Source organism: Saccoglossus kowalevskii, chromosome 3 (genome assembly GCF_978046115.1).
Source record: "Saccoglossus kowalevskii chromosome 3, keSacKowa6.1, whole genome shotgun sequence".
NCBI classification, from domain to species: domain Eukaryota; kingdom Metazoa; phylum Hemichordata; class Enteropneusta; family Harrimaniidae; genus Saccoglossus; species Saccoglossus kowalevskii.
In genome coordinates, this window is record NC_140643.1 from 7,538,125 (window position 1) to 7,563,650 (window position 25,526).

At 36.7% G+C, this 25,526-nt stretch overlaps 2 protein-coding genes across 2 annotated transcripts; one reads left to right on the forward strand and one right to left on the reverse strand.

Annotated features, from left to right (window-relative positions):
* Positions 1-239: 239 nt before the first annotated feature.
* Positions 240-1,831, forward strand: LOC144346382 (uncharacterized). The gene is made up of 3 exons (XM_078007153.2): positions 240-478; positions 771-1,326; positions 1,610-1,831. Exons 1-3 carry the CDS (start codon positions 288-290, stop codon positions 1,829-1,831), a joined length of 969 nt encoding a protein of 322 aa, XP_077863279.2. The 5' UTR covers positions 240-287.
* A 3,323-nt stretch (positions 1,832-5,154) lies between these two features.
* LOC102800910 (uncharacterized) lies at positions 5,155-19,579 on the reverse strand. The gene is made up of 12 exons (XM_085496650.1): positions 19,158-19,579; positions 18,048-18,288; positions 17,491-17,612; positions 16,684-16,934; positions 15,833-15,920; positions 12,282-12,347; positions 12,058-12,150; positions 9,994-10,098; positions 8,873-9,389; positions 8,107-8,347; positions 6,729-6,890; positions 5,155-5,435 (listed from the first exon to the last, which is right to left on the reverse strand). Exons 1-12 carry the CDS (start codon positions 19,577-19,579, stop codon positions 5,155-5,157), a joined length of 2,589 nt encoding a protein of 862 aa, XP_085352776.1.
* Between the last annotated feature and the right edge of the window lie 5,947 nt (positions 19,580-25,526).

Sequence of the window (25,526 nt, forward strand, 5' to 3'; positions counted from 1 at the left end):
ATAACATTTCTGATCCTAGTACAAATTGGCCGTATTGTTCAGACAAATTATTTTGCGGAGAACCAGGTAGGCCGCAGTTCGACATTTCGAAAGAGCAGTTGCAGTACTTTACAGTAGAAGGATTTAGTGTGCCAGCAATGGCAAAAATGCTCGGGGTTTCAATCCGAACCATACAAAGACGTATGGTTGTGTACGGCATTTCAATTGCTGAATCATATGCAGAGTTGTCTGATCGAGAACTTGATGGAATTGTAACTGACATAATTACTCGTCTTCCAAATACGGGCATGAAAAGGTTACATGGGTTGTTACGTGCCGAAGGCAAACGTGTGACAATTTTTCGTGTCCGAGAAAGTCTCAGACGTGTTGACCCGAATGGAGTTGTTAGTAGAAGAAGAACTGCAATACGTAGACGACAATACAACGTCCCATGCCCGAACGCATTGTGGCACATTGATGGAAATCACAAACTTATAAGGTTTGTACTGTGTTGCTGGTGTTTGTAAAAAAACGTGGCATTGTCTATATCCATACAAATATGTGACAAGTAGTAATGGAATGTTCAAATTATTCGTAAAAATGTTATGCACTATTGAAGCCAAGCATATTTAATAACATTTTGTTATTTGACCGCATTTAATTTTTGAATTTCGTTTAATCATTGCTCGTTAAACACATCGTTATAACACGCATACCTTGGCCCTTTAGGGTCTCTGTTCTCAGATACACCAACGTTTCTTAACAAGTTGTTTCTTCTATATTGTCCATAGATGGAAGTTTGTAGTACATGGCGGAGTTGATGGTTTTTCGCGATTGGTGGTCTATTTGTTATGTAGTGACAACAACAGATCGACTACAGTCCTTGAAAGCTTTGAAGATGCAACTGAACGGCTTGGAGTTCCCTCTCGAGTTAGAGGTGACAAGGGTGGTGAAAACGTAGATGTTTCTTTATTTATGCTTAGTCATCCGGACAGAGGAACAGGAAGGGGTAGTTTTATATCTGGCAGGAGTGTACACAATCAGAGGATTGAACGTTTATGGCGGGATGTTTTTTGTGGTGTTTTATTTAAATATTACCATCTATTTTACTACCTGGAAGAGAAATTACTACTCGATATAGACAATGATGTTGATAACTTTTGTCTACATTTTACATACTTGCAAAGAATAAATCAAGATCTTAATCACTGGCCAGAAGGGTGGAACCACCACAAACTTAGCTCAGCTAATAGCAGATCACCAAGACAGCTATGGATTCAAGGTTCTATGCAGATGGCCGACTCAAGTTATATCCCAATAAGAGAACTATTTGAACCACGAACTGAGGTTTGTATTACATCATCTTTGCCAATTATATTTTCACAAAAAAATTATACATTAATAGTTTGCCATGCATATTTCTTTAATTTGCTTACAGTGGATGCACCCTGTAAATATTGAGAATAGTATTTGGGCAGTATGCGATAATGATCTAAATGTCAAATATATGACCCAACCTTGTATTAGTAACAAAATAAATATACCTAATCTACTGTGCAATATAGAAGAACATATTAAATACGTATGTGTCTTCTGAGTATCTTACACTAATTGTTCTTCCGCTTAAAAGGTTGAACTCGATGAGTATGGAATTGACTGGGACGGACCTCTTCCTGAAGATACAACAGATGCAACGGTTGAAATTCCACAAATTCATTGTCCCCTACAAGACAATGAATTGGAAGATCTTTATAGTTCCATTGACCCCTTAAGAGACGATAATGCATATGGTATATCAGTGTATCAAAACGTCATTGCCTTTGTAAATACAGTGCTCGACAGGAGAGAATGAATATTATTAGTAAGTCATTTGTAACCAGTACAGAGCACATCACAAGATAATCAAATCTGACCACACCGGATTTCTCATAACACTGAATCTGTTTATCAGAACTGTTACTGTGATAGCAATTTTGGATGTTACACAAAATCGCCTAATTGAGTGATGATAAGCAGCGCATTAGAAGCCTGTATATGTATTATTTTAATAGCACCTGAAAAAAAACCGTGCGGTTGGCGTCACTCAAAACTTTTCCACAATTCAAATCGGGGCTAGTAAATGTTTTTGAATCGGTGAATCAGCCATTATTGCAATCACAGTAATATCAGAACAGAGATTTCTGCCCACGAATAATTTCAAATTTTTACATAACTAAATTGTGGATTTGATAGATGAATATTCTTCAGATTTGTTTGTTTACCTTCTACAACAGACTAATGGTGTTTGGCGCTATCGTCTGACTTATATAACTAGTTAATGTGCATTGAAGTATTGGCTTGTTAATCGGCAATGAATCATGATTACATCAAAACTCCTGAATCCTATTGATGACCGATTTCATATCGTATTTTATGTACACCTTCTATTGTGTAAATGCAGATTTATTTATTTTGTAAATAGTAAACTGATTTATGTAGATTCTGAGTATTGCAATTCTGAGCTTACTGGAACAAAACAAAAATATGAGTGTGTTCTACGGTGTATGTTTTTTTTTATGATTTTAATTACATTTTATTATAAACTATACATAATTCTTGGACTGGCAACTGCGAAGAGATTTTAGCTCTGCTGTCATTGAAGATTCATATGATTGTGCTGATGACGATAGGTGATTGTCCGGCCATTTGTCAACTATTGGAACTTTCAACTTCTTCTTGAATACCAATTTCTTTGATAACTTTGGTGGATCTGTCAGATTTATTCATTTTGTGATGAATCATATCTTAAATTGTCTATTTTTAATCAATATTTTTATCATTCTTATTCTTGAAAACTGGTATTTCGAATGCTTGGATACTTGGTATGCATGTACCTTGGGATGATCAGAATTGTTTCATTCTTTATTTTTAGTGAATAGTTTTATCCTTTTTGGTCAAAATAGATATTTTCGACTTCTTCTTGAAAACCACTCACACTGGTGCATCATGATTCAAATACCTTGAGTGGTGTACTATAAGGTTTGTTTATTTAGTGATATCTTCAATTCTCTATTTTTGGTGAATATAATTTTTATGTATTTATGTCAATTTTGGTCAAAACATATTTTTGAAAATCACTAGTCCGATCGCTTTGATACATGTACTTAATATGTATGTATATATCATGTAACCATGTATGAACTATGGTTGATTTATTTCAAGATTAATGAATAAAATTCTTTATGAATAGTCCCATTTTGCAAATGTGTTATCTATTGTTTAATTTCATTCTACCATGTTTAACACAAGTTCATGACTTGCGCAATGCAACTTTGGTGTCCAGTGCAGTATTTGCAATGCACAGCCTCATGAACTGTCAAAATCTCTAGATAATCTGTATTTGAACAATTGTTACAATTTACAAGATCAACAATATCTGATTGTGAAGAAATCAAGAACAATTAAATAAAAAAAAATATTAGAAAAAAATCCCATGTGGAGATACATTAAAAATAATTTGAAATTACTTATTTATTATTTGCTAAAAAAAATAATTATGCAAATCAGAAAATTAATATTAACAGATTTGAGTGTAAAACTAATGAGGTCTGTGCAATATAACAGACCATCTATGTACCAAGTTTTATTGAAATGTGATTAGAACCAAAAAATTATGAATTATTATGCTAATTAGGGAATTAATATGAACAGATTTTAACCCCAAATTAATCAGGTTTGTACATTATCCTAGAGCATCTTTGTACTATGTTTCATTAAAATGTGATTAGTACTTGAGATATCAGTGTGAAAGTTGAAAATCGATTAATTATGCAAATTAGGTAATTATTAACCCTAAAACTAATAAGGTCTCTGCATAGTCCTTGAGTATCTATGTACCAAATGTCATTGAAATGTAATGCTTACTACTGGAAATATCAAAGCTGAAAATTAATTATGCAAATTAGGTAATTAATATGTACTTATATTACCCTAAAAACTATCAGGTCCGTGCAGTGTCCTATGATACCTATGTTAGAAGTTTCATTGAAATGTGATAATTAGTACTTGAGGTATCAGTGAAAAAACGAAAATTGACTGATAATTATGCAATTTAGGTAATTAATATGCACAGATTTTTACCAGAAACTAATCAAATATGCGCATAAGTTCAGAGCATCTATGTACCAAGTTTCATCAAAATCCAATTAGTGGTTCTTTAGATAGCAGTGGAACAGACGGACACACATACAGACAAACTAACTGCAAAGACTCACATTGTGTTCTTGGCACATGGGGTCAATCACTAAAATTAAATTATATTGTTACCAACAACAAAGACACCAGAAATCCATTTTGGTTCAAAATGCTGTTTTAATCACAATTGACAAAACTGCTACAAGCAGCTAGTGAGCACCAACATTACATGAGCACTTTAATGCAACAAACAAGTGACATGCGTTCAATGAATCAAGCAACGCATATAATGCACACTAACCAATTTTGCTCTGTGCAAATTCTGTTACAGAATGAATAGACGAATGTAAACAGTCAAAACAAGTAAACTAATAAAAGCATAAACATGTACAAATGATACTTGATAATTATAACACAGGAAATGTTTGAGACTGCAACTAATCTATATTGGACTCAATCCTACTATAAAACATTTTAACTACTGCAGAAAAAAAACAACATATATCATATCAATGATGCTAACATGGATAACCCAAAACGCTTTCAAAAATACACATGTATAATATACAAGTTTCAATTAATATATTTAGTTATGTTGACAGAACCTTACCTACTATAACAGCCACAAATTCAGAGAAAGTGCATGATATATCAGCATTGTTTCACCTCAGGTGGACTACATTTTACATGCTGCAGATTACTACATGCATGTAAAGTTGGCCATACATGTGCAAAAAAAATAACTATATTTATGCAGTACAAGTTATACTATGCAGTTCCTTTTTGCAGTTAGTGCACGAGTATCAACAATATTAATATAATATTTTATTTTAAGTTTGTGATTTTCCAGGTTGTCCATGTAGTGGTATAGAATATCTATTTGGAAATGTTGTCAAGACTTTTTGAGATATTAGAAGATTAAAGTGACAAGTTACAAATCAAGCTCTCATAGATCACTTACTTATAGTAAGTTCAATGCTATTACACCTGTGTATGTTGTCTCTAGACATTGCCAAAATCACGACAATTTGATAAAGCAAACGTAAATCTCTCCGAAAAATCTTCTATGCAACTGAAATTTCTAGGTAATCGCAGAATATTGGCACATGTATTTGAGCTTGGAACAGTAGAGTTTGTGATAAATTCTATGGATGGACTTTCTGTGAAACCTAAAGGGGGAATTGAATGAGTGCCAGTGAAGAATGCGAAAATGTCACCAAGTGTTATGACTACTTCTATGGGTTGATTATCACTCCCAGCAAACAAACATGCCTTCTGATTACCTGTTAAGACAAAATGTAAATGAATGTAAGATTGAGGTTCCACTTGTCAAATTGTGATATCATTTAGCATTATAATAAATAATACTATATTCTCAGTGGGAATTGATAACGAAAATCTGATATACAACTTTTCTCGAGAAATTACATGGACAAATTTCAATGAAGTCAGTTGAAAATTGGCAAATGTACCGGTATTTAGATTTTTAAAATTCATAGGCAAACTAGGTATAGACTAAAGTGTCAAGTATTACATCCCAGGGGGGATTGACACAAGAGGGTGCCATTCGTCCTGAATGAAAAGTTCAAAGTCAGTAGCTCATCGTCTAAGCTACTACCTTTTACGAACATATGAAACCATTTCAGCGATTTCTTTACAGCATAAGGCCAAAAAACAACAACTTATGTTGCCCTTAATTCGGAAAATTGAAAAATTGGGTCAGTCGGTCAGATTTTTTGTTTTTTTAAACTCGTGAAAACTAAGGGTATCGTAAATAGCCGAGGTATATGGGAATCAATGCAAGAGACATGTTTGCTCTTCAGACTTCATAGTATTCGAAACATGTAAGAGAAATACAGATCAACCCGAGGTTCAAAGTCGCCCTTATCCCCCCAGGGACCCTGGGGTTCAAACAACAGTCTGGACACTTTTTACTGCTCAAAATGTTGAGTTTTTAATATATATAAAAAAAAATGCGACCTGATATTTCAGCCCAAGTTCTACACATGATTTTATTGCATTCAAAATTGTTCCATTTCAAACTGCACATGCACACACACACTGTGGTTTCTCGAAATGCATACTAATTAGGTTACTTGTCAGAGACACAAGTCACTGAAAATATTTTGAGCAAATTTGTACAATAGTACTTGAGTGAAATATAAACATTCCTCTGCATTCTCCATGAATTTCATAGGTTGCTATGATCAGTGTATAGAAAAAACCTGTGGTTACTTTCAACAGTTTGCTGGAGTCTGGTAAAAATTGTGTCTCAAAAAACACCTTTACATCAGTTTTTTGATTATTTTTTCAGCTCGTAAACATAGAATCAGTCAATTTAGAACTATCATGTATGCTTTCGGAAAGCATTTTGGCACAAATTTACTGAAAAAAAACGAGTTTTCCATTGCCCATTAATTATGAATTATGCAAATGAGACATTTATTTTGACCAATTGTGTCATGGAACTCCCCCCCTCCCCCCGTAATTCACCTTATCCACAGAAACAGTGACATAGAAAAAAAGCTTAAACATTTACAGTACATGTAGATTACAACATTTTGTAGTTGTCTAACCTTTAGCACATTCATCAATAAATTCAAACCAATAGTAGATGGTAGTTTCTTCTTCTATCCTTTTATTTGAGCCACTTGGACTATATTCCACATGGATTGATTTGAAGTAGTCAGCTGATGGGAGTAGCTTTTTACTCAAGCACATGAAGTGCTCCATAGATCCTAATTTAAAATAATAAAACATAGTAAAAACCATGAGGGCATTGCCCTTGTTCAAGCTTCTCAGAGTTTCATGTTATAACTTCTTTGGAATTAACACTTTCTTTTGATACACTATGTGTAAGCTTCCCTCACATTTATAAAATCATTAAAACTGGGGAGAGATTACCAATTTGGATTGGTGGCACATAATTTGTGATTAAAAAACAAAATACAGTAAATAGGCTTAAATGTGAATGTACTGTTTAACAAGAGCAGCGCTGGTAAATGCCTTGGTTAAAGCAGAGTGTAAGATCAGCTATGGTTTACAAGGTATTACAAGGGGGCTCATAGCAGTGCAATTCAGAATTGCATATGGATAAATGCTAGGTCAAAGGATGCATCTTTTCAGTCTCTTGTGAAATGTTTACAATAAAGCACCGGTTGAATGTCTCTATCTGCAATAGTGCTCCAGATATGATAGTTATGCATTTTTAATTAGATTACATAACCATATACATGTATGGTCAATAATTTAATTGGTCATATCTATCTGCAATAGTGCTCATCTGCCAGTAAGAACTGTTGCCATACCCATGCTAACGTATAGGAATTTTATAAGACGTATTTTCATCAATATCTTGAAAACTCCTATCCAAGATTTCATGGATGTGAATAATATCGGAAAGCTTAAAAGTAATCAAATCAAAACTAATCAAGTTATTGCGACCAGAAAAAAGGTTTATGACGATGACAGTATTGTCTCTAATACTTTGTCCCTCAATATTTATTTTGGACAAGGCAAAACCAAACTTAAAATGTATATGTGTAGACTAGAGAGAGATATGCAAGGTAAATCTTAAAGTTTGACCTAAACATTAAACCAATAAAACAATCTTTGCACAGCTGGGTTTCTTAATACATTAAGCAGTTACCTATGATTTGTATGCATATTACACATTTAAATTAACTTGAGCAATCTGCATTTGAACTTTGCAAGTTGAAATTAGTTGTAGAATTAACTTTTATCACACAGCTACAGAAGCCATAAAAAAGTAGGATGTTAAATATTTATGCATATCACCTCATTAATATACAAGTTTGAGGTAAATTATTCGCAACTTTTCATTTTCATTCCCATCCATACAGTGTGTCCAGTGATAGACACCATCGATTACCAAACAAGTTTGAGCACCCTCATCACCGATGTTGAAAATTTTAAGAGCAACTGTAAACTTACCTGGTTCGGCCTTTACCAAGTCTGCTATGTGCAGAACATTCATTCCATCTAAAAATTGGTTTATCTCAGGTATGGATTTATAAACACAGTGATGTGTAGTGAGATTTTCAAGAATGGGAGCCTTCATATCCAATGTAATTGTACTCATCGGATCTGTAAATCCTGTGATATTAGCGACACTTTCTTCTCCAATACGCGATACAGCTATTCTGAGTTCCTCATTAGTCTCACTAGACTGGATCTGCATAGGATAAAATACAAGGTTATATAATAAGTCATGAAGGACATTCCCCGAGAATTATCAAATTATCATGACCATTGTAGTTGCACTGCAATTCTCAGACATGCACAAGTGAAGCAAGGCCCTCCCTCCCCATCATCTATAGTAAAAGACTATTCACACTAACTAGAAGCTCGCTAGTCTCTTAGGGAAAGATACTATTAATTTATATTAGTTTAGTTCCATGTATATATTTCCATTGCGAGATGTATAGAGTACTTGTTGGCATGAAATAGGTCAATACACACAGTGGGTATGAAAAGTGAAAATAGCTAGTTTTGTTTGACACATTTTTAGCATTAAAATGGCTGTCTTACCTCTATCTTGAATTGGATCATGAAAAGTATACACATGCATATGAATCCCAAATGTGGTTCTTTTACAGACTGGGGTGGACTGGAGGACAGACCAACAGACAGGCATACAAGAAGGGTAACTTGCAAAGACTGCACATGTGTGTTTCACGAATAAGACTATAAATCTCACCTGTTTGGCTATCAGCTGTATGTCATAATCTGGAATTTCATCAATGGCTATCGGTTGTTCTACACACCCTCTTGCCATATATTGGAATGTTGCTTGGCTCAAACAGTGTAATCCGGGACCACCATGGCAAAGAGATATAGCAACCATCTTTCCTGCAGTGAAATATCTTCTTTCAGCAAGAAAGCGCAAATCATGAGAAAAGCTCAGATTGTTTTCCTTGCCTTCAAGCACGCCACAGGTTTTTACAGAATTTATTAATAAACTACAAAATTCCCTTCTGGGCCCCCCATCGTCCACTGCACTTTCTCCAATGAATGACACTTTAATTAATTTGTTTGGGAGGAAATCTGGTCGATTTATGGCTCTAACAGCAGTTTTCCAGAACGTTGACCTTAAAATATTCACACGTTGATAGTCCTGATCATCATAATCATCACCATTGTCTTTATTGTAGTCCATATGTATTCGATCCACCACATGGTGACTTAGTAATGTGACAGCATATTCCAGAGTACATCTATAAGAATATAAACATAAATAAAGTCAAAGCAATATATAGTGATTCAGTCTGATCTGTTTTTGCTAATTTTGTTTTTAATAAAATGGATCATAAAATGATGTTACTGGTATGATTTGTGAATGAGTAATGAACTTGGAGTTTTGTCATTTTTAGTCATTTGCATATTCTAATAGACACATTGTATGAATCATCGTTGATCAGTATAGTGGTTTTCAAAAACAAGTTGAAAACATCAGTGTTGACTAAATATGACATAAATAATTGCCAAAAACTGAAAATTGAACATACCATCCAAACTGTCTACATATAAAATCTTGAAGCATTCATGTGAGCACTTTCCACGATAAAGTTGAAAATAACATTTTTGGCCATGAAATAAACAAATCTGACAGTGATTTACACAAGGTATCTACATATCTAGAAATTGGACTACCAGAAAATTTTAGTCAAAAGCCTCAAATTGTTGATGGATAACAACAGATAATGACTTATATGACGTACACCTGCGCACTGTCATCTTCGATGACAATGGAGCTAATAAACCTCAAAACTATCTGAATTAATATTAGTGGATAAATGGCTCAACCAAATCTCTGCCTACCTTGGGTACAATGTAGTGTTGTTAGCCACTGTGTTTTCTTCTTCTGCAACATTATCTTCTTGAGATTCAATACACCCTGCACTATCAAATATCTGTGAGTAACTCCTATGAATAATAAAATCAAATCTACACTGTACAATATGACAATATTATTATTGTGCTATTAGCAACATTTGCTTGAATAATGAAGTTGGTCTCAGGTCAGAAAATTAATTAACTACTTTAATGAATATAAATAAACTTTGACTCTCCTGGAAACAAGCTATAATTTTTATATCTTTCATAATTGTAATGAAGTCCCAGGAAATAACATTTTCTTTGTTGTTGTTATAGTGATGTGAAAAGTTGATAGGAAGACACAAAGAAAAGGGGCATATAAGTACAGGTACTCACAATAGAGTGTTGGTAATATTAATGGACTGATACTCTATAACAACATTGTTAATTGCACATGACCTTTCCCTTTCTTACTTATGTGAAAAATAAATGGTGCGGCCATGCAATGCTCTATTTTGTACAGGTCCATGTGCAAGTTTTACACAGAGAATTAAATCTAAATGTTCATGTGGCAAGCTGTAACAAAGTCTTGGACAGGATCATAACACAAATCAAACTGAGAATGAGTAGTCTGCCTTTGTACCCAGTTTGAAAAATTATACGCACATATCATCAAAAATAATCATTTCTAACATACTAGTTGTGTTCGCATTAGTATGGGCTAATATAGTATATATAGTATAGGCTAGCATCTGTACAACAATCACTAGGGCTAATAGGTGTCATGTAAGATGTATATGAAAGAGCTATACAGGAGTCCAATAACTGTGAGCCGGCCAATTTTGGACTCATAATGTCCAGTAATTAAAAACTTTACCAGTCCACAAGAGAGTAATTTCAATATTTATCTGAAGCAGTCAAAATCAACCTGTTTGAGACAGGCAGATAGGACTAAATATTGACCAATAAAAAATATGATAGATGAACCACCACGTATGTAATCTAATCCAAAAATCCTCGGACTGTGCTCAGAAAAAATTAAGGTACCACCACAACAAATCAGAGAAAGAAATCTGATGATTTAGTTTACAAAAATAGGCCAATGGCCTGTTGCTCAACGGCTATTGTACAAAAGATTAGTGCTGTATATGCCACAACTTTTTGTTTAAATTTGTACTTTTAAATGAAATATCGCCAAACAACCACAAAAAGTTGTCAATGGAATAATAAACACATGTATGCCTAACACCAAAGCATTGGAAATAGTGGTTAGTTGAAATTCCATTTTTAACCAAAAATTACAAAAATATTCGCCAAAATTATAGAATTAAAGATATGGCCATGGGATGAACAAATCTAGTAGATGTCAACACAAGTTACATACGCGCCAAGTATCAAAGCATTCAGGCTACCGGTTTTGAAGAAGGAGTCGAAAATAGAATTTTTGACCAAAAATGACTATTTTAAAATAGTCTGAACTGAAATCAGGTTGGATCGTAACAGCCGTTTTTTTTTTCATTATTTTCATCTTAAGTTTCTACTTTTCTACTGTCAATGGGTCCCGAAACTATTTCATCAATAATTTTGAAGGCGATGGTCCGAAATTGGTTGATTTCACGACGAAAACCGCGTGAAATGGGAAAACTATGACGCCTTGTGGCGTCACGATGACTTATTCAAGATGGCGGCAAACACAGGGATTTCGCTATAGTTTTCCGCGGTTTTCGTCTTGAAAAGTTATTCCAACACCATACTATAGATGGCGCTCTCACTATAGACCGCCACAGTTGAGTTTTGGGGGGCTAATTTGCATACTTTGTGGCAGATTGACTTCTCATGAACAAATTAATATCTACACTCATCAAGGCATCCACACACCAAAAATCGAGTCAAATGGTTTGGCGGTTTTTGAGAAGAAGTCTTGCACAGACAGACAGATAGACGGAGGACAGAAACTAACAATGTCCATTCCACTGTATATTTGCCCCCCCCCCCCCAAATATTAGCTCAGAAATCTGAAATGACGATAAATGCATTCCAGTGGCCCAATACAGTTTTAATACTGACCTGTTAAAAGCCATTGATAATGAAGTGGAGGAACTAGTGGTAGTGTTGCAATTTCTTGCAGAAATGGTTTGGCTCTGATCATTTGAATGATTACTAGAAGAAGAAAAAAAATTATAAATGAATAGGTACAGAATTATTAAATAAACTTCCAGGGATTTGCAGCTGACTACATTATACAAATGTAATTCAAAAAGTATGTAAAACAAAAAAAGCAGTAAACTAACCATCTGTGTGTATTTGATGTCTGCCTCATTGTAGATGTACTTCTTGCAGGACTCTCAAATACACCCCTGAAATCCAAGTATTTTAATTAATCCAACTATTAATTTTCTATAAACATTCAAGATTTCAAATCCTATCTGTTATTAAACACCACAAGAGGATTACCCCTACCCCATGTGCCAGACTCACCATGGAAGCAAAATATACATTGTAAGCAGCAATTCCAGACAGTAGTGAAGACAGCACAGAAACAGAGTACCCAGGCTATTATAATGCACATAAGCTTATTTGGGTCTGAACAAAGTCATTATTTCACAAAGACACTATTTATTTGATGATAACTATGGTTTACCTTTTCCCCCCTGCGAACTTTATCTATGGGACGTCCCTTATTTCCGGAGCTTTCCGAAGACGTTCGGGTCGGACTGGAGTCGTTATGTGAGTGTGTGGCGCCATATTTGTTTTTGGTGAGTTGCGTTATATTTCCGTGTTATTCTCGGTATTAATGACTTATTAAATGGTAGCAGAGCATAAACATGGCAAATAATTACAAGAATCCACCCGTGTTTGCTTCCGATGCGGTTTACGAAACATGGAAAAATGAAGTTAAAATATGGAGACTGATGACCGACATCGAGAAAAAGAAACAGGCGTTAGCGGTAACTCTGTCACTCACTGGCCAAGCCAAAGCGAAGGCGCTTGATATAGAAGTAAGTGAGCTTAATAAGGAAGATGGTTTGGATATTTTGCTTAGAGAACTGGATTCTTTATTTATGAAAGAAACAGTCGATCTTGCGTACGATGCCTATTCAAAATTTGAGTCTTACGGAAGAAAGGAAAACATGCCGATGGCGGAATTTATCGTTGAGTACGAACGACTGTATACCCAATGTCAAAAGTACCAAATGACCCTTCCCGATGCTGTTCTTGCCTTCAAGCTGTTGGATAAAGCCCAATTAGATAAGACCGAGAGGCAAATGGTTTTAACAGCGGCGTCTGATTTAAAGTTTGCATCAATGAAATCGGCCTTGAAGAGAATTTTTTCCGGGGATCACGTGACTGGGGAAAGTGATTTGAGCGGGAATTGCGCCTCTGGCATCACGATAAAACAGGAATCGGCATATGTCACTGAAAGATTTAATAATTCCAAGTTCTCCAGTGGCAAAAAGGCCTCTCCATCATATAAGCAACCCAAAAAGTACAGAAATTCGGATAACTCGGAAACCCCTAGAGGTACAAATCCATTGGATAGATATGGGAAGAGAACCAGATGCATGGTCTGCCAGTCAGTATTCCACTGGGCTAAGAATTGCCCAGACAAAGATGAACAAAAGGCATGCATGGTTCAAGAGAATGATCCGATTAATGAGACATGTAATATAACTTTACTTACTAAAGAACAGCCTGATAATGAGATTTTAATGACCGAGTCATTTGGGTGTGCTATAATTGACACTGCATGTACACGCACTGTGTGTGGAAGGAAATGGCTGGAAAATTATGTGGATGATCTCGACACCATACAGAAAAAGGCGGTTATCAGGAAATGCAGTAATAAAGCCTTCAAATTTGGTGATGGTAAGAAGATAATTTCAAAGGAAAATGTCATACTACCGGCAAAGATAGGAAACAATATTTGCAAGATTGATACAGAAGTGGTAGATGTAGATATACCTCTGTTGCTGAGTAAAACATCATTAAAGAGAGCTGAGACAAAATTAGATATTTGCAACGACAAAGCAGAAATGTTCAAAGAGCCTGTTAAACTAGAATTCACATCAAGCGGACATTATTGTGTTGACATCAGAAAATTCAAAGAGAACAAAATTACTGATCAACAAGCTATGGCCTTGATGGCTGATGATACAGAGCCTGAGGTGACTGAAAGTGAAATGGTACTGATTGGTGAGAATATAAACAGAGTGGATCAAAAGAAAATCCTGGTAAAACTGCACTGCCAATTTGGGCATGCCTCGGCAGAACGATTAAGAAAATTATTGGAGAATGCTGGCACAAAAGATAAAAATGTCTTTCAGAATCTGGTGGAAGTGATTGACAACTGTGAAGTGTGCTTCAAATATAAAAAACAATCTCCCAAGCCTGCAGTTGGTTTTCCATTAGCTTCTGATTTTAACGAGACTGTAGCTGTCGATTTGCATGAGTTGGAAAGTAACCTATGGTATTTACACATCATAGATGAGTTTTCTAGATTTAGTGCTGGATCCATAATTACCAGTAAGAAACCGTCTGTTTTTGTACAGAACTTTATCCAGCATTGGATTAGCATTCATGGGGCACCAAGGAGATTGTTCAGCGACAATGGTGGTGAGTTTAACAATAAGGAGGTAATGGACATGTGTGAGAATTTTAACATTGAGTTCAAAACTACTGCAGCTTACAGTCCATGGAGCAATGGGCTTCTGGAGAGACACAACCAATCGTTAACAGAAATTCTGAGAAAAGTTAAGTCAGAAAAAAGTTTGGACTGGGAGACGGCGCTTAGCTGGGCTTTGTCAGCAAAGAATAGTTTGTGTAATGTACACGGATATAGTTCCTATCAACTTGTTTATGGAAAAAACCCAAATCTACCCTCTACACTAGTTGATGAACCTCCTGCTCTAGAAGGGATGACAACAAGTGAAGTTGTGGCTAAACACATTTCTGGTCTGTACAATGCGAGACGTATATTTACAGAATCTGAATGTTCAGAAAGAATTAGACGAGCACTAAGGAAGCAAGTAAGACCTGCTACAGAATCAGTGAGGATGGGGGACAAAGTCTATTACAAAAGGCCGGGTGCTGCTGAATGGAAAGTACCAGCAGTAGTAATAGGATGTGATGGTGCTGTGATATTTGTACGTCATGCTGGAATGATAGTTAGAGTTCATCAGTGCAGATTAAAAAGAGAAATTTGGTCTGTAGACAGTGGTAAACATGAAGGCATACAAACTGAAAGAAATGCATGTATTCCTGATGTGACAAAGACTCAAGATATGGAACCAGATGATGATATGGAAACTAGGAATGAAGAACCTGATGAAAATCCTAGTCCTACAATTGCTGACACGACCAATACCTATCTGGCAATTAAGCCTGGCAACACCATAGCATATAAACACAAAGATACAGGTGAGCAACTTACTGCCAAGGTACTGAATCGTGGTGGCAAAGTCACTGGCAAATATTGTAACTGGTATAATCTAGAATACTTAAAACCTACACAGCTAGAAGGTGTCAAACAATCTGTAGATCTAACACAAGCTAATGAACTTCAAGTGATAAATCCTACCAGTAATGATGAGAGCAAGAATGACGAAGATGTGTTGGTTTGTGAGAACTTGTCATTTGAGGAGGCCAAATCAAAAGAATTGAACAACTGGAAATTAAATGCCGTCTATGAGGAAATTCCAGATGATGGTCAAAAGTGCATATCGACCAGATGGGTGTGCACTTTGAAAACTACAGAGCAAGGTGTACAAACCATGAAGGCTAGACTTGTAGCACGCGGATTTGAAGAAATGGAGAGTAATCAGATACTTAAAGATTCCCCCACCTGCGGAAAGGAGTCGTTAAGACTGATTCTGGCGCTGTTAGCACAGAATAAATGGAAGCCATATTCAATGGATATAAAAACAGCATTCCTACAAGGACAAGAAATTGGAAGGGAAGTATATATCCAGCCACCCAAAGAGGCAAATTGTACTAACGTTATATGGCATCTTAAGAAATGTGTGTATGGGTTGGGTGATGCATCTTTACACTGGTACCAGAAAGTAAGGTCGGTGATGAGATGATTAGGTGCAACAGTGTCAAAGGTAGACCCTGCAGTTTTCTACTGGATGGATAAGTATGGTTGTCTCGTTGGCATATTAGCAAGCCACGTTGATGATTTTATATGGGGCGGTACTAAACAATTTGAATCCTCAATTGTTGATCAAGTGAGAACTGAATTTTCCATAGGTAAAGAAGATAGTTGTGCATTCCAATACATAGGAATCGGGCTAGTTAGTGAAGATTTTGGAATAGCTCTACATCAGACTGATTATGCAGATAACCTAAGACAGATTCATATTGACAAATCCAGAGCTAAGCAAAAGGACCACCCTCTTACAGACAAAGAGATAGATTTAATGAGGTCAAAAATTGGACAGATATTATGGATAGCGCACCAAAGTAGACCAGATGTGTTGTATGATGCATGTAGTTTAGCATCGCGAGTCAAGGACGGGACAGTAAGAGCACTTCTTGATGTTAACAAAGTGATCAGAAAAGTCAAATCAGAATCGGTGCCTCTGAAGTTTCAATATCTGGGAGAGGGTAAACTATCTCTCATTGTATTCAGCGATGCGTCCTTGGGAAACCTCCCAGATGGTGGCAGTCAAGAGGGGTATCTTATTTTCTTACGGGGACAATCAGGAAAGTTCTCACCAATATGTTGGAACTCTCGTAAAATCCGCCGGGTTGTCCGAAGCACATTAGCAGGAGAGACGTTGGCAATGGCTGATGCCATTGATGCAGGCGTATTCATTGCCACTCTGTATGCTGAACTGACTACAGGAATACCTGATCCAGAAACTTTATCACTTACCTGCATAACAGATTGCAAATCTCTATATGAGGCAATTAGGTCTACCAAATTAGTCAGTGAGAAAAGACTAAGAATTGAGATAAGTGGTATAAAAGAATTGGTAGAAAGTAAACAGGTGAAAGAAGTGATCTGGTCAGACACTACTAAACAGTTGGCAGACTGTTTAACTAAGAAAGGAGCATCTCCTCTACAATTGATGAAGACGCTGGAAGAAGGAGTTTTGGACATTTAAGAAACTATAATTTCAACTATGTTCCTGTGTTGTGTTGTGTTACTGTTCAAGTTTCGGGTTAACGATTTTCTATTGAACATTTGAAGACTTTGTGTTATTCAATTTATAAACTGTTACCTCGCCTTATAAAAGAAACAGATAGAGTGGAGTTTGATAACTATGGTTTACCTTTTCCCCCCTGCGAACTTTATCTATGGGACGTCCCTTATTTCCGGAGCTTTCCGAAGACGTTCGGGTCGGACTGGAGTCGTTATGTGAGTGTGTGGCGCCATATTTGTTTTTGGTGAGTTGCGTTATATTTCCGTGTTATTCTCGGTATTAATGACTTATTATTTGACACCTCAAGATTTACATGTACACCATCATTTTCATGTACCAAATAAACACCTACCCATCACTTTCCTCATCATCTATATCAAGGCCTTTACATGTTTCGATATGTTCTTTCAGCAGGGAAAACGGAATTTCAACATGGCACTGACCACAGATTTCTTTGGGAGCATTATTTATAGCCTATAAAATATAAGCAATAACATGTACCATTACAAACATATATACTCATATAACTGGTAAAACACATTATCAGGGTTGACGTCAGCCCCACCAACACATAATATATAATGAAATAATTATCAGAGCATGAAAAGAAAATGATAATAAATGATATCAACTCTTTTTTGCTGTACTTATCCTACGTAAATCTTTTTACACGGAGGCAATAAAGTTATTATTATTATTATTATTTTTATTATTGTGAATAAATAAATACGATTAAAAAAGAGCGGTGGTCGTCACTATAAACAATGTATTTTACACGCGTTGTATACGTCACACGGGCGCAAATCGAAGGGACGCGGCGCAACGGCCACCGCTCTTTAAATTACATTCCTGCAAATATTTAGGACAGCACAGAGATGAGAAACGTACAATATACATTTGTGTACTCACTGAAATTGTGCTTGCCATTTCGGATGGAGTGGTAATAGTGATGGCTGGTGTTGTTTCAAGATTATTTTGTAGCGGTCTGATGTACAATTTGGCCTGTCCAGATGGTTGAGAATACCCCTCGGATGGGCAACTTATAGGTACCATTCGTCTGCTTCCGTGAAATGCGCGGCAAATCTCATAACCACCACCTTCACTCAGTTTTGGGAATTCGTCCAGAAGTTGCTCATGCACTTGAGCAGCATCTTGAATTTTCAAGGTGAATGTTCCCGCGAAGTACTCCACTATCACCTTGAAGTATTTCATTAGGACTACGTGTATGTGACAATGCCCTCACAGTTTAGAATCAGTTTACCAACAGCCAATCATATTGCTTCTTTCTTCAACGCGCTTGGCCAAGCTATCATAATCTTCGGGGCGGAACTAATTCACGAGACGCTCAACGTTACTATTTAAGACGCGCACCACTCTACCTTGTATTTATATGGGCTCTGCGCGAGCTGCCGGGTGAGCTGCTGTGAAACACCGGTCGAAAAGCCGGTGAAAATAGCTAAAATCGAGAAAACAGCACAAACTTTGAAGACATCCTAAACAATCAAATTTAAATATGTTGCATATGTAGGGGTAATCTTGTTACACTGTTCAGGGGGGTGTCAACAATCATCCCAAAATACCGTTTTCTGAAAATTTGTTGTCGGGTGTGTTTAAACCGAAGAACGAAAAACAAAGAACGAAGACAGAATATTCATACTGTTTAATCATAACAGTTTAATACATTTACATGCACTCATCGTTCATACTGTTTAATCATAACATATATTTTCTTCGTTCTTCGGTTTAAGCACACCCTTTGTTTTCACCATGATGGTTGCCAGGCGGTGAAAATGCCTGACCCGAGAATAAATGTCGCTGCACACAGTGGTAGCTGTGTTGGCTTAGATGTCGAGGCGCTTTCTGGCAGTCATTGTAACAAAGCTTTCTATTGGTCGGTAAACTTTCTATCGCGCAACCACGTGACATACACGGTTATGAATAGAATTACCGCACGGTGTTGTAGAGGGAGGAATGTCCGAACGGAACAACACCGTGCAGGCGGACGATGCTTGAGCAGACGTACTGCCAATTGGTATTCGAATTTTGCGTTCTCCGAGACCTATTTTAGACAAGTCGGAACGCTGCTTCGGACTGGGACACCAGTCGTAATCAGTGCTGCCCACACACACAAAGTCATGTGTCCAAGTCGGCGCCGCAGACGTTGAACAGTCACTGACTACCCGTCGATCCTGAGAACCGAATCTCAGGCGGTTTCGTTGTCGTCTTACATGGCGTGAGCCGGCAGATCGTGTAAAAGTTTCTCGAAGTTCATGAGCAATATCATCACTAGCAACGAACGGGGCAAAAGTATCCCTTGATTGTGACGGTCGGCGAGTTACATTCTCTATTACTGTAGCAGCGGCTGTTATAGCATCTCGGCAGGCTTTTACTGCATCTGCTAGTTCATCGGAGTTATGAGGCCGATGTACAGAATACGCCATTTTAAACGCGACTACACGCGCGCCTTTTTCAGCTTTCACAATGTTGTACAATGATTTCTGGGTAGAGGTCAAAGGTCAGAGAATGTTAAGATAATGTCGAGAGAATATCAAGACAATGTTGAGAGAATGTCAAGACAAAGTTGAGAGAATGCGGAGATAATGTTGAGAGAATGTCAAGACAAAGTTGAGAGAATGTCAAGACAATGCTGAGAGAATGTCAAGACAAAGTTGAGAGAATGTCAAGACAATATTGAGAGAATGTCAAGACAATGCTGAGAGAATGTCAAGACAAAGTTGAGAGAATGTCAAGACAAAGTTGAGAGAATGTCAAGACAATATTGAGAGAATGTCAAGACAAAGTTGAGAGAATGTCAAGACAATGTTGAGAGAATGTCACGACAATATTGAGAGAATGTCAAGACAAAGTTGAGAGAATGTCAAGACAATGCTGAGAGAATGTCACGACAATGTTGAGAGAATGTCAAGACAAAGTTGAGAGAATGTCAAGACAAAGTTGAGAGAATGTCAAGACAAAGTTGAGAGAATGCGGAGACAATGTTGAGAGAATGTCAAGACAATCACATATCGGAGGAATATCAAAACAATTAAATGTCGAGACAACCAATTAAATGCATATTTGGACAATAACGACCAAATAACCATACAATAGCATTATAATAACCAAATATTTGAATAACAAAACAATAACAATGAAATAATGACATAATAATAATAACATAATGCCCAAATAACAACCAAACAACCCAATAATGACATAATAATGATGACATAATGACCACAATGATGACATAATGTCCACATAAAGACACCAAGATAATTTTGGCGGTGTTCTCACCCCATAGTTCTCGCGAAAGCTTTGGCCTTTGTGGCATCATTGTCGCCTACGCATGGCTTCATTGTCGCCCCAGCATGCAGCATCGCATCATTGTGGCATCAGCTTCGCGTCATTGAAAATTGAAGCTGTGCTCGCCTCGCTTATTTTGTGGCATCATCGTGGCCTCAGGTTCGCAGTCTCATGGCATCAACATGGCATCAGCTTCAAAGTATTGTGACATTAGTATGACCTCATTATTTTCACACAGTAAAGGAAAACACATGTAAAGAAGTTCGATATATAATCGATTTGAAATTCAAGGCGGTAAGGGGAATAAAATAATAAAATAAAATAATCAAGAGTAAAATGACATTTTACTAAAAAGATATCTTGTTGAATTATTTTAGTGTTGCGAGTATTGGGCACCAACAACTTTGTGAAGTAAATTACAATCGGCAAGGTGACGAGTGTCGTATTGGCTGCAAGGAAAATTGTGATAAATTTAAATCACACGATGCAATCGTCGTTCGGATACAACAAAATTTGCTATATACGAAATGAAACTGTTCTTGTTATAAAATTACCTTTTTTTCACTCATTTTATTTGCTGGTAAGAGAACCGATCCCATGCCCGGACTATTAATACATGCAAAGCCCACGTACGCTGCCTGGTGTGTCGGCGTTGTCGCCAGTCACCTTGATACAAAGTTCCAAAACAAGTGCGTACATTCCCACCTATGATTGGATGGTTGTGATGGCGTCGGTCTTTGATAAAATTTGACATCCAATTTTCAAAATTAAGTCACGATCAGCATGGACGTATTTGGTGACCAGCCGATGAACAATTTGAAAATTATGATTCACACGGAAGTCCTTCGATACTGAAAATCGTCGACCCCAGCCTAGACTTATTTCTTATTTCCCAACTCACAAAACTGATTTGTATCTCAGCCCTGTTTTTTTTTTCTTTTTTTGAACTGAGGTCAAATCCCATCCGTTTGTCAAAACATGGAGCTCCATGGTCAAAATATGCCGATGTTTTTTCAGTGAATAATTGTGAAGCCTGTCACAGCGCAAAAAAACTTAGTGAATCGACGCCGGAGATTGGATGGTACGACGACCCTTCAATTTGCACCAAATATGCTTTGTTACAACATCATTGATTGGATGAGAGTCACCTGATCGGGGCACGACCTGGGTTACAGAACCATATTTGTCCGTATTATCGACAGAACTTTGCGAGAGAACCACACCCACATTTTCATCCATTTTTAGCGCGGAAGTTGCCAACAAATGTCGAAAAACTCATGAATTTTATGGATTCGAATAAAATAAAGCTAGCGATTGGCAAGACTGGTTAATAATATATCCCCCGATGCTCTTCAATTTTTTTTATTTCAAGGTGAGAAATGGATAGTTGAAGTTCCATCGATTTCAAGGCGACAACTCTACGCACTGTTGTAGTTTCAAGAGGTAAACAAATATATAATAAATAGTACTTGTTTCATTATTTGGTTTTACAGCAAATTACGGAACATGATCCCGGTGAATTGCTATAAATAAATGCTGATTGTGTTGAATGGCGGACGTCGGGACCGTTTGGAGAAACCAACGGGGATCGATATTCCAAACAAATTATTGGGACACGGTCGGTGGACCTTTCAAACAAATGAAATTATTAACGAAAGACGAGATTTTTCTAAATATATACGAACATATATATACCAAATATATGCAAAATTGACAAATACACAAAGACGTGTAATATTATGCTTTTATGGTCCTTCGGCTTGTCTTCTCCTTGGGGGGGAAACAACAATAATTCGAATTTACGGCATCAGTGGACCAAAGCCGTCAAGAACACCAGGAAATATTGGAATGGACCTTTACTTCTCCTCATAACGTTATCTGCAGTGCCCGAATCATTTATCAGTACGTATCATTTACGCCCGAATCATTTATCAGTACAATTTCATTTGTTTCGATCTTGCAGTTGTAGGTATTCGCGTCCTACCGGACGCACACAAATTTACATTTTAGAGAGCAGATTTTCTAACATTATTGATACATTGTTCAGGTGGAGTTTAATAAAAATAACAACGTTAAGATTTTCGGTCACGATGTTCAAACTCTGTGCCTGTGCCTTAACCGGGTGCCTGAATCGTCATGGTCATTTTGGGGAGGTACACGATCACCCACATCGCGTATTTTCTCGCAGGTTCAAACCTGTATGGGCCACTTTGTCCCTGGCACTGTAAAACAAAATCGTGACATCTCTCGTTGTCATCATATTCCTCGATCTCATAACTCTCGTCAGACGATGATAAGATAGATTCCGTGTCGCTTTCCGAGCACTGCATGCGTATAGCGGCCATTGTGAAACGATGACAAGTTCCCCCCGTGACGTCACAAATCACCCTTGCATGCTAATTAGGTTCTCTAGCTGAAGCCTCGTTCTGAGTCGGCCAAGAAATTGGACGTGGGCGTTTCCTTATCCAGAACATTATTATTGATCGTTTATTTAATTTATGTACATTTTTCATTTTTTTTTTCATAATGTTGTTTATAAATAAATTTTGCACACAAAGAAAGTCAATTGTCCCAATTCAGTTACACTTTAAAGGGAAAAACAGGCAAAAATCTAAATATACCACTGTCACTCTCTCTGTTTGATAAACTAATCAGACCAATTCTCACATATGATAGTGATGTATGGGGAGATGAAATTTCACTAAAATCACCAATTGAAGATGTACATATAAATTATCTTCGTTTTCTTTTGGGTACATCCAAAAACACTACAACAATGGGTTTATACGGCGAACTTGGACGTTACCCATTGGAGACTTTTATCGAAAAACAAATGATAAAATATTTTAATCGTATAAAGAACTCGTCAAATCCATTACTAAAACTAGCTTTCCAAGAAAATAAAGAAAGTAATAGTAAATGGTACACCAATATAGATTCCCTTTTAAATAACATCAACCATTCTTACCTGATCGACAGCGATGTAACTCTAACTGCAAGGCAATTAGGACAAATCAACAAAAATATACAAACATCATTCATATCAACTTGGAAAAGTGAATTACATAATGACAATCGATCAAAACAAAATGAAAAAAATAAATTAAGAACATACAGAGAATTAAAAAACAATTTTGCTTTCGAAACATACCTTGTTACCCTGAAAAACATTGATATGCGCGAAAATTTAACTAAATTCTGCCTCAGTGACCATAACTTGAAAATTGAGACTGGCAAACACAAAAGAATACCCCTTGCTAATAGATTATGCAACCTTTGTGATAAAAATGAAGTAGAAGATGAGTATCACCTCATGATGTCATGTAAAAGATATACCCCCGAAAGAAATGTCCTATTCGAAATAGCAAAAACCAAAATCCAAAACTTTAAAAATTTGCCGCTGAAGACTCAATTCATAGCCTTGCTAAACAACAGTGGCCTAACATAACACTCCCCGTAGCAAGGTACCTAAAGAAGTGTTTTGAAATAAGACAGCAACCCCAGTGACAACCTTCTCTCACTATTTGAGTTTTGCATTTTGTTTTCTATCTATCGTAGTATCATAATTTTATACTAGCTATTATCTGTAATGTATTAGCTTAGATTGTTTTTTTTGTTTTTTTTATTATCCATTTTCTGTTTTGTAACCTTTTATTCCTTTTTAAACTTTTGTAACCATTGCCAATCCCTCCGGGGAATGTGTAAGTGTTAATAAAATTATTAAATTATTATTATGAATATATAATAAAGTGATTAGCGACATCTTGAATTAGCGAATCAGTTCTCTTGCTAAATTTGCGAAAAAGACATGCTCACGAAAAAGACATGTTTTACAGTTGCTTTGCCAAAGAAAAACTTACTGTGTTGTATCAAAAACAAATTGAATTAAAAATGTACAATAAAATTGTCAACAGCAGCCTGGAAATTAACTTCTTTGACATTCAAACTACAGCTTTTAAAGTGACACTTCAGATGGACTAAGTGTAGACACAAATGCTCTAGAACTACTTCACTATGTAACAAATTATAAGAGGCGCGATATTGAAAAAAACACACCAACACTAAGAGAGTCAACAAAAATTTTGATGCAGAAAATTATGTATATGTATCTTGATGAAAATTCGTCATATGATCAAAATATAACATGACTGTGTATGCAAGCAAATTATCCGAATCAGAAAATGAAAACAAAAATAATAAGAAACTTTTTTTCACCACGAAAGGAGACTTCAGACGAGGATCGACCACTGCTTTCGTTGCAGTTTTGTCGACTTCAATGCGGACAAAGCAGCCGAACTGACTTGTCGCCTGACCGACTTTCAGACCACCATACATCGCCACTCATTTCACTCATCGTTGCAGAAGAAAGGCGGGACAGCCACTCTGGACAATATGTCCTTAAAGTTGTCTGGGCGAAACTCGCTTGCCGTTACCAATCTCTCGTATAGCTGTGTAAATGCCACATCTCCCTGGCCAACGTCAATTGCGTACCAGTCTACAACAATCCCTCCGTTTTACCACTGAACTGTTATGCTCACGTATTTTGGTGGCGTGGCGTGTTGGAATTCCCGGCAACGCAATACGCATGTGCAGAAGATCATTTACGACAAAATTGGCACGTTTTGAGGTAGTTCAAAACGAGTTTTACGACAAGCGAGCACTTTGTGACAATATGAGTCGGCAAGTTCCATACAGAAAACCGATCTGTAGAGACTCTGTAGAATCTGTTGAATGGAACTAACCCACCTATATATGGTGATTAACGCTATGACGTGCCTTATTATCGTCCCGCCACAGGAACGTTAGAAATCTTTTCAGATCATGTGGACCTCTCTAATCCTTATGCATTTGGTACAACTCCATTGACAGTACCAGGCCACAATATATAACACAACTTTACCAGCTATATAATCCAGCAAGACAGCTTTGGCCATCGTTGTGTGCATTATGGAAGTCATAAGTGGAAATAATCTAGTATGTTCTCGTGACTTCTTATTTCAAAAAAAGTTTTTTTTTAGATCTCACCTAATTTGTGATGTGCGTAGAGTTCATCCGAGGATAAGAACACTTAAAATATTATCA

Bases quoted from the DNA above. Each gene is read 5' to 3' on its own strand.
- LOC144346382 (XM_078007153.2), top strand. From the start codon at position 288: ATGAAAAGGTTACATGGGTTGTTACGTGCCGAAGGCAAACGTGTGACA. The intron at 479-770 runs GTTTGTACTGTG...TATTGTCCATAG, and splicing joins GGAAATCACAAACTTATAAG to ATGGAAGTTTGTAGTACATG. The intron at 1,327-1,609 runs GTTTGTATTACA...TCCGCTTAAAAG, and splicing joins TATTTGAACCACGAACTGAG to GTTGAACTCGATGAGTATGG.
- LOC102800910 (XM_085496650.1), bottom strand. From the start codon at position 19,579: ATGGCGTATTCTGTACATCGGCCTCATAACTCCGATGAACTAGCAGAT. The intron at 12,348-15,832 runs GTGGGGGAATCT...CTTGGATTTCAG, and splicing joins TTAACGACTCCTTTCCGCAG to GGGTGTATTTGAGAGTCCTG. The intron at 8,348-8,872 runs GTGAGATTTATA...TATCCTATGCAG, and splicing joins TACAGCTGATAGCCAAACAG to ATCCAGTCTAGTGAGACTAA.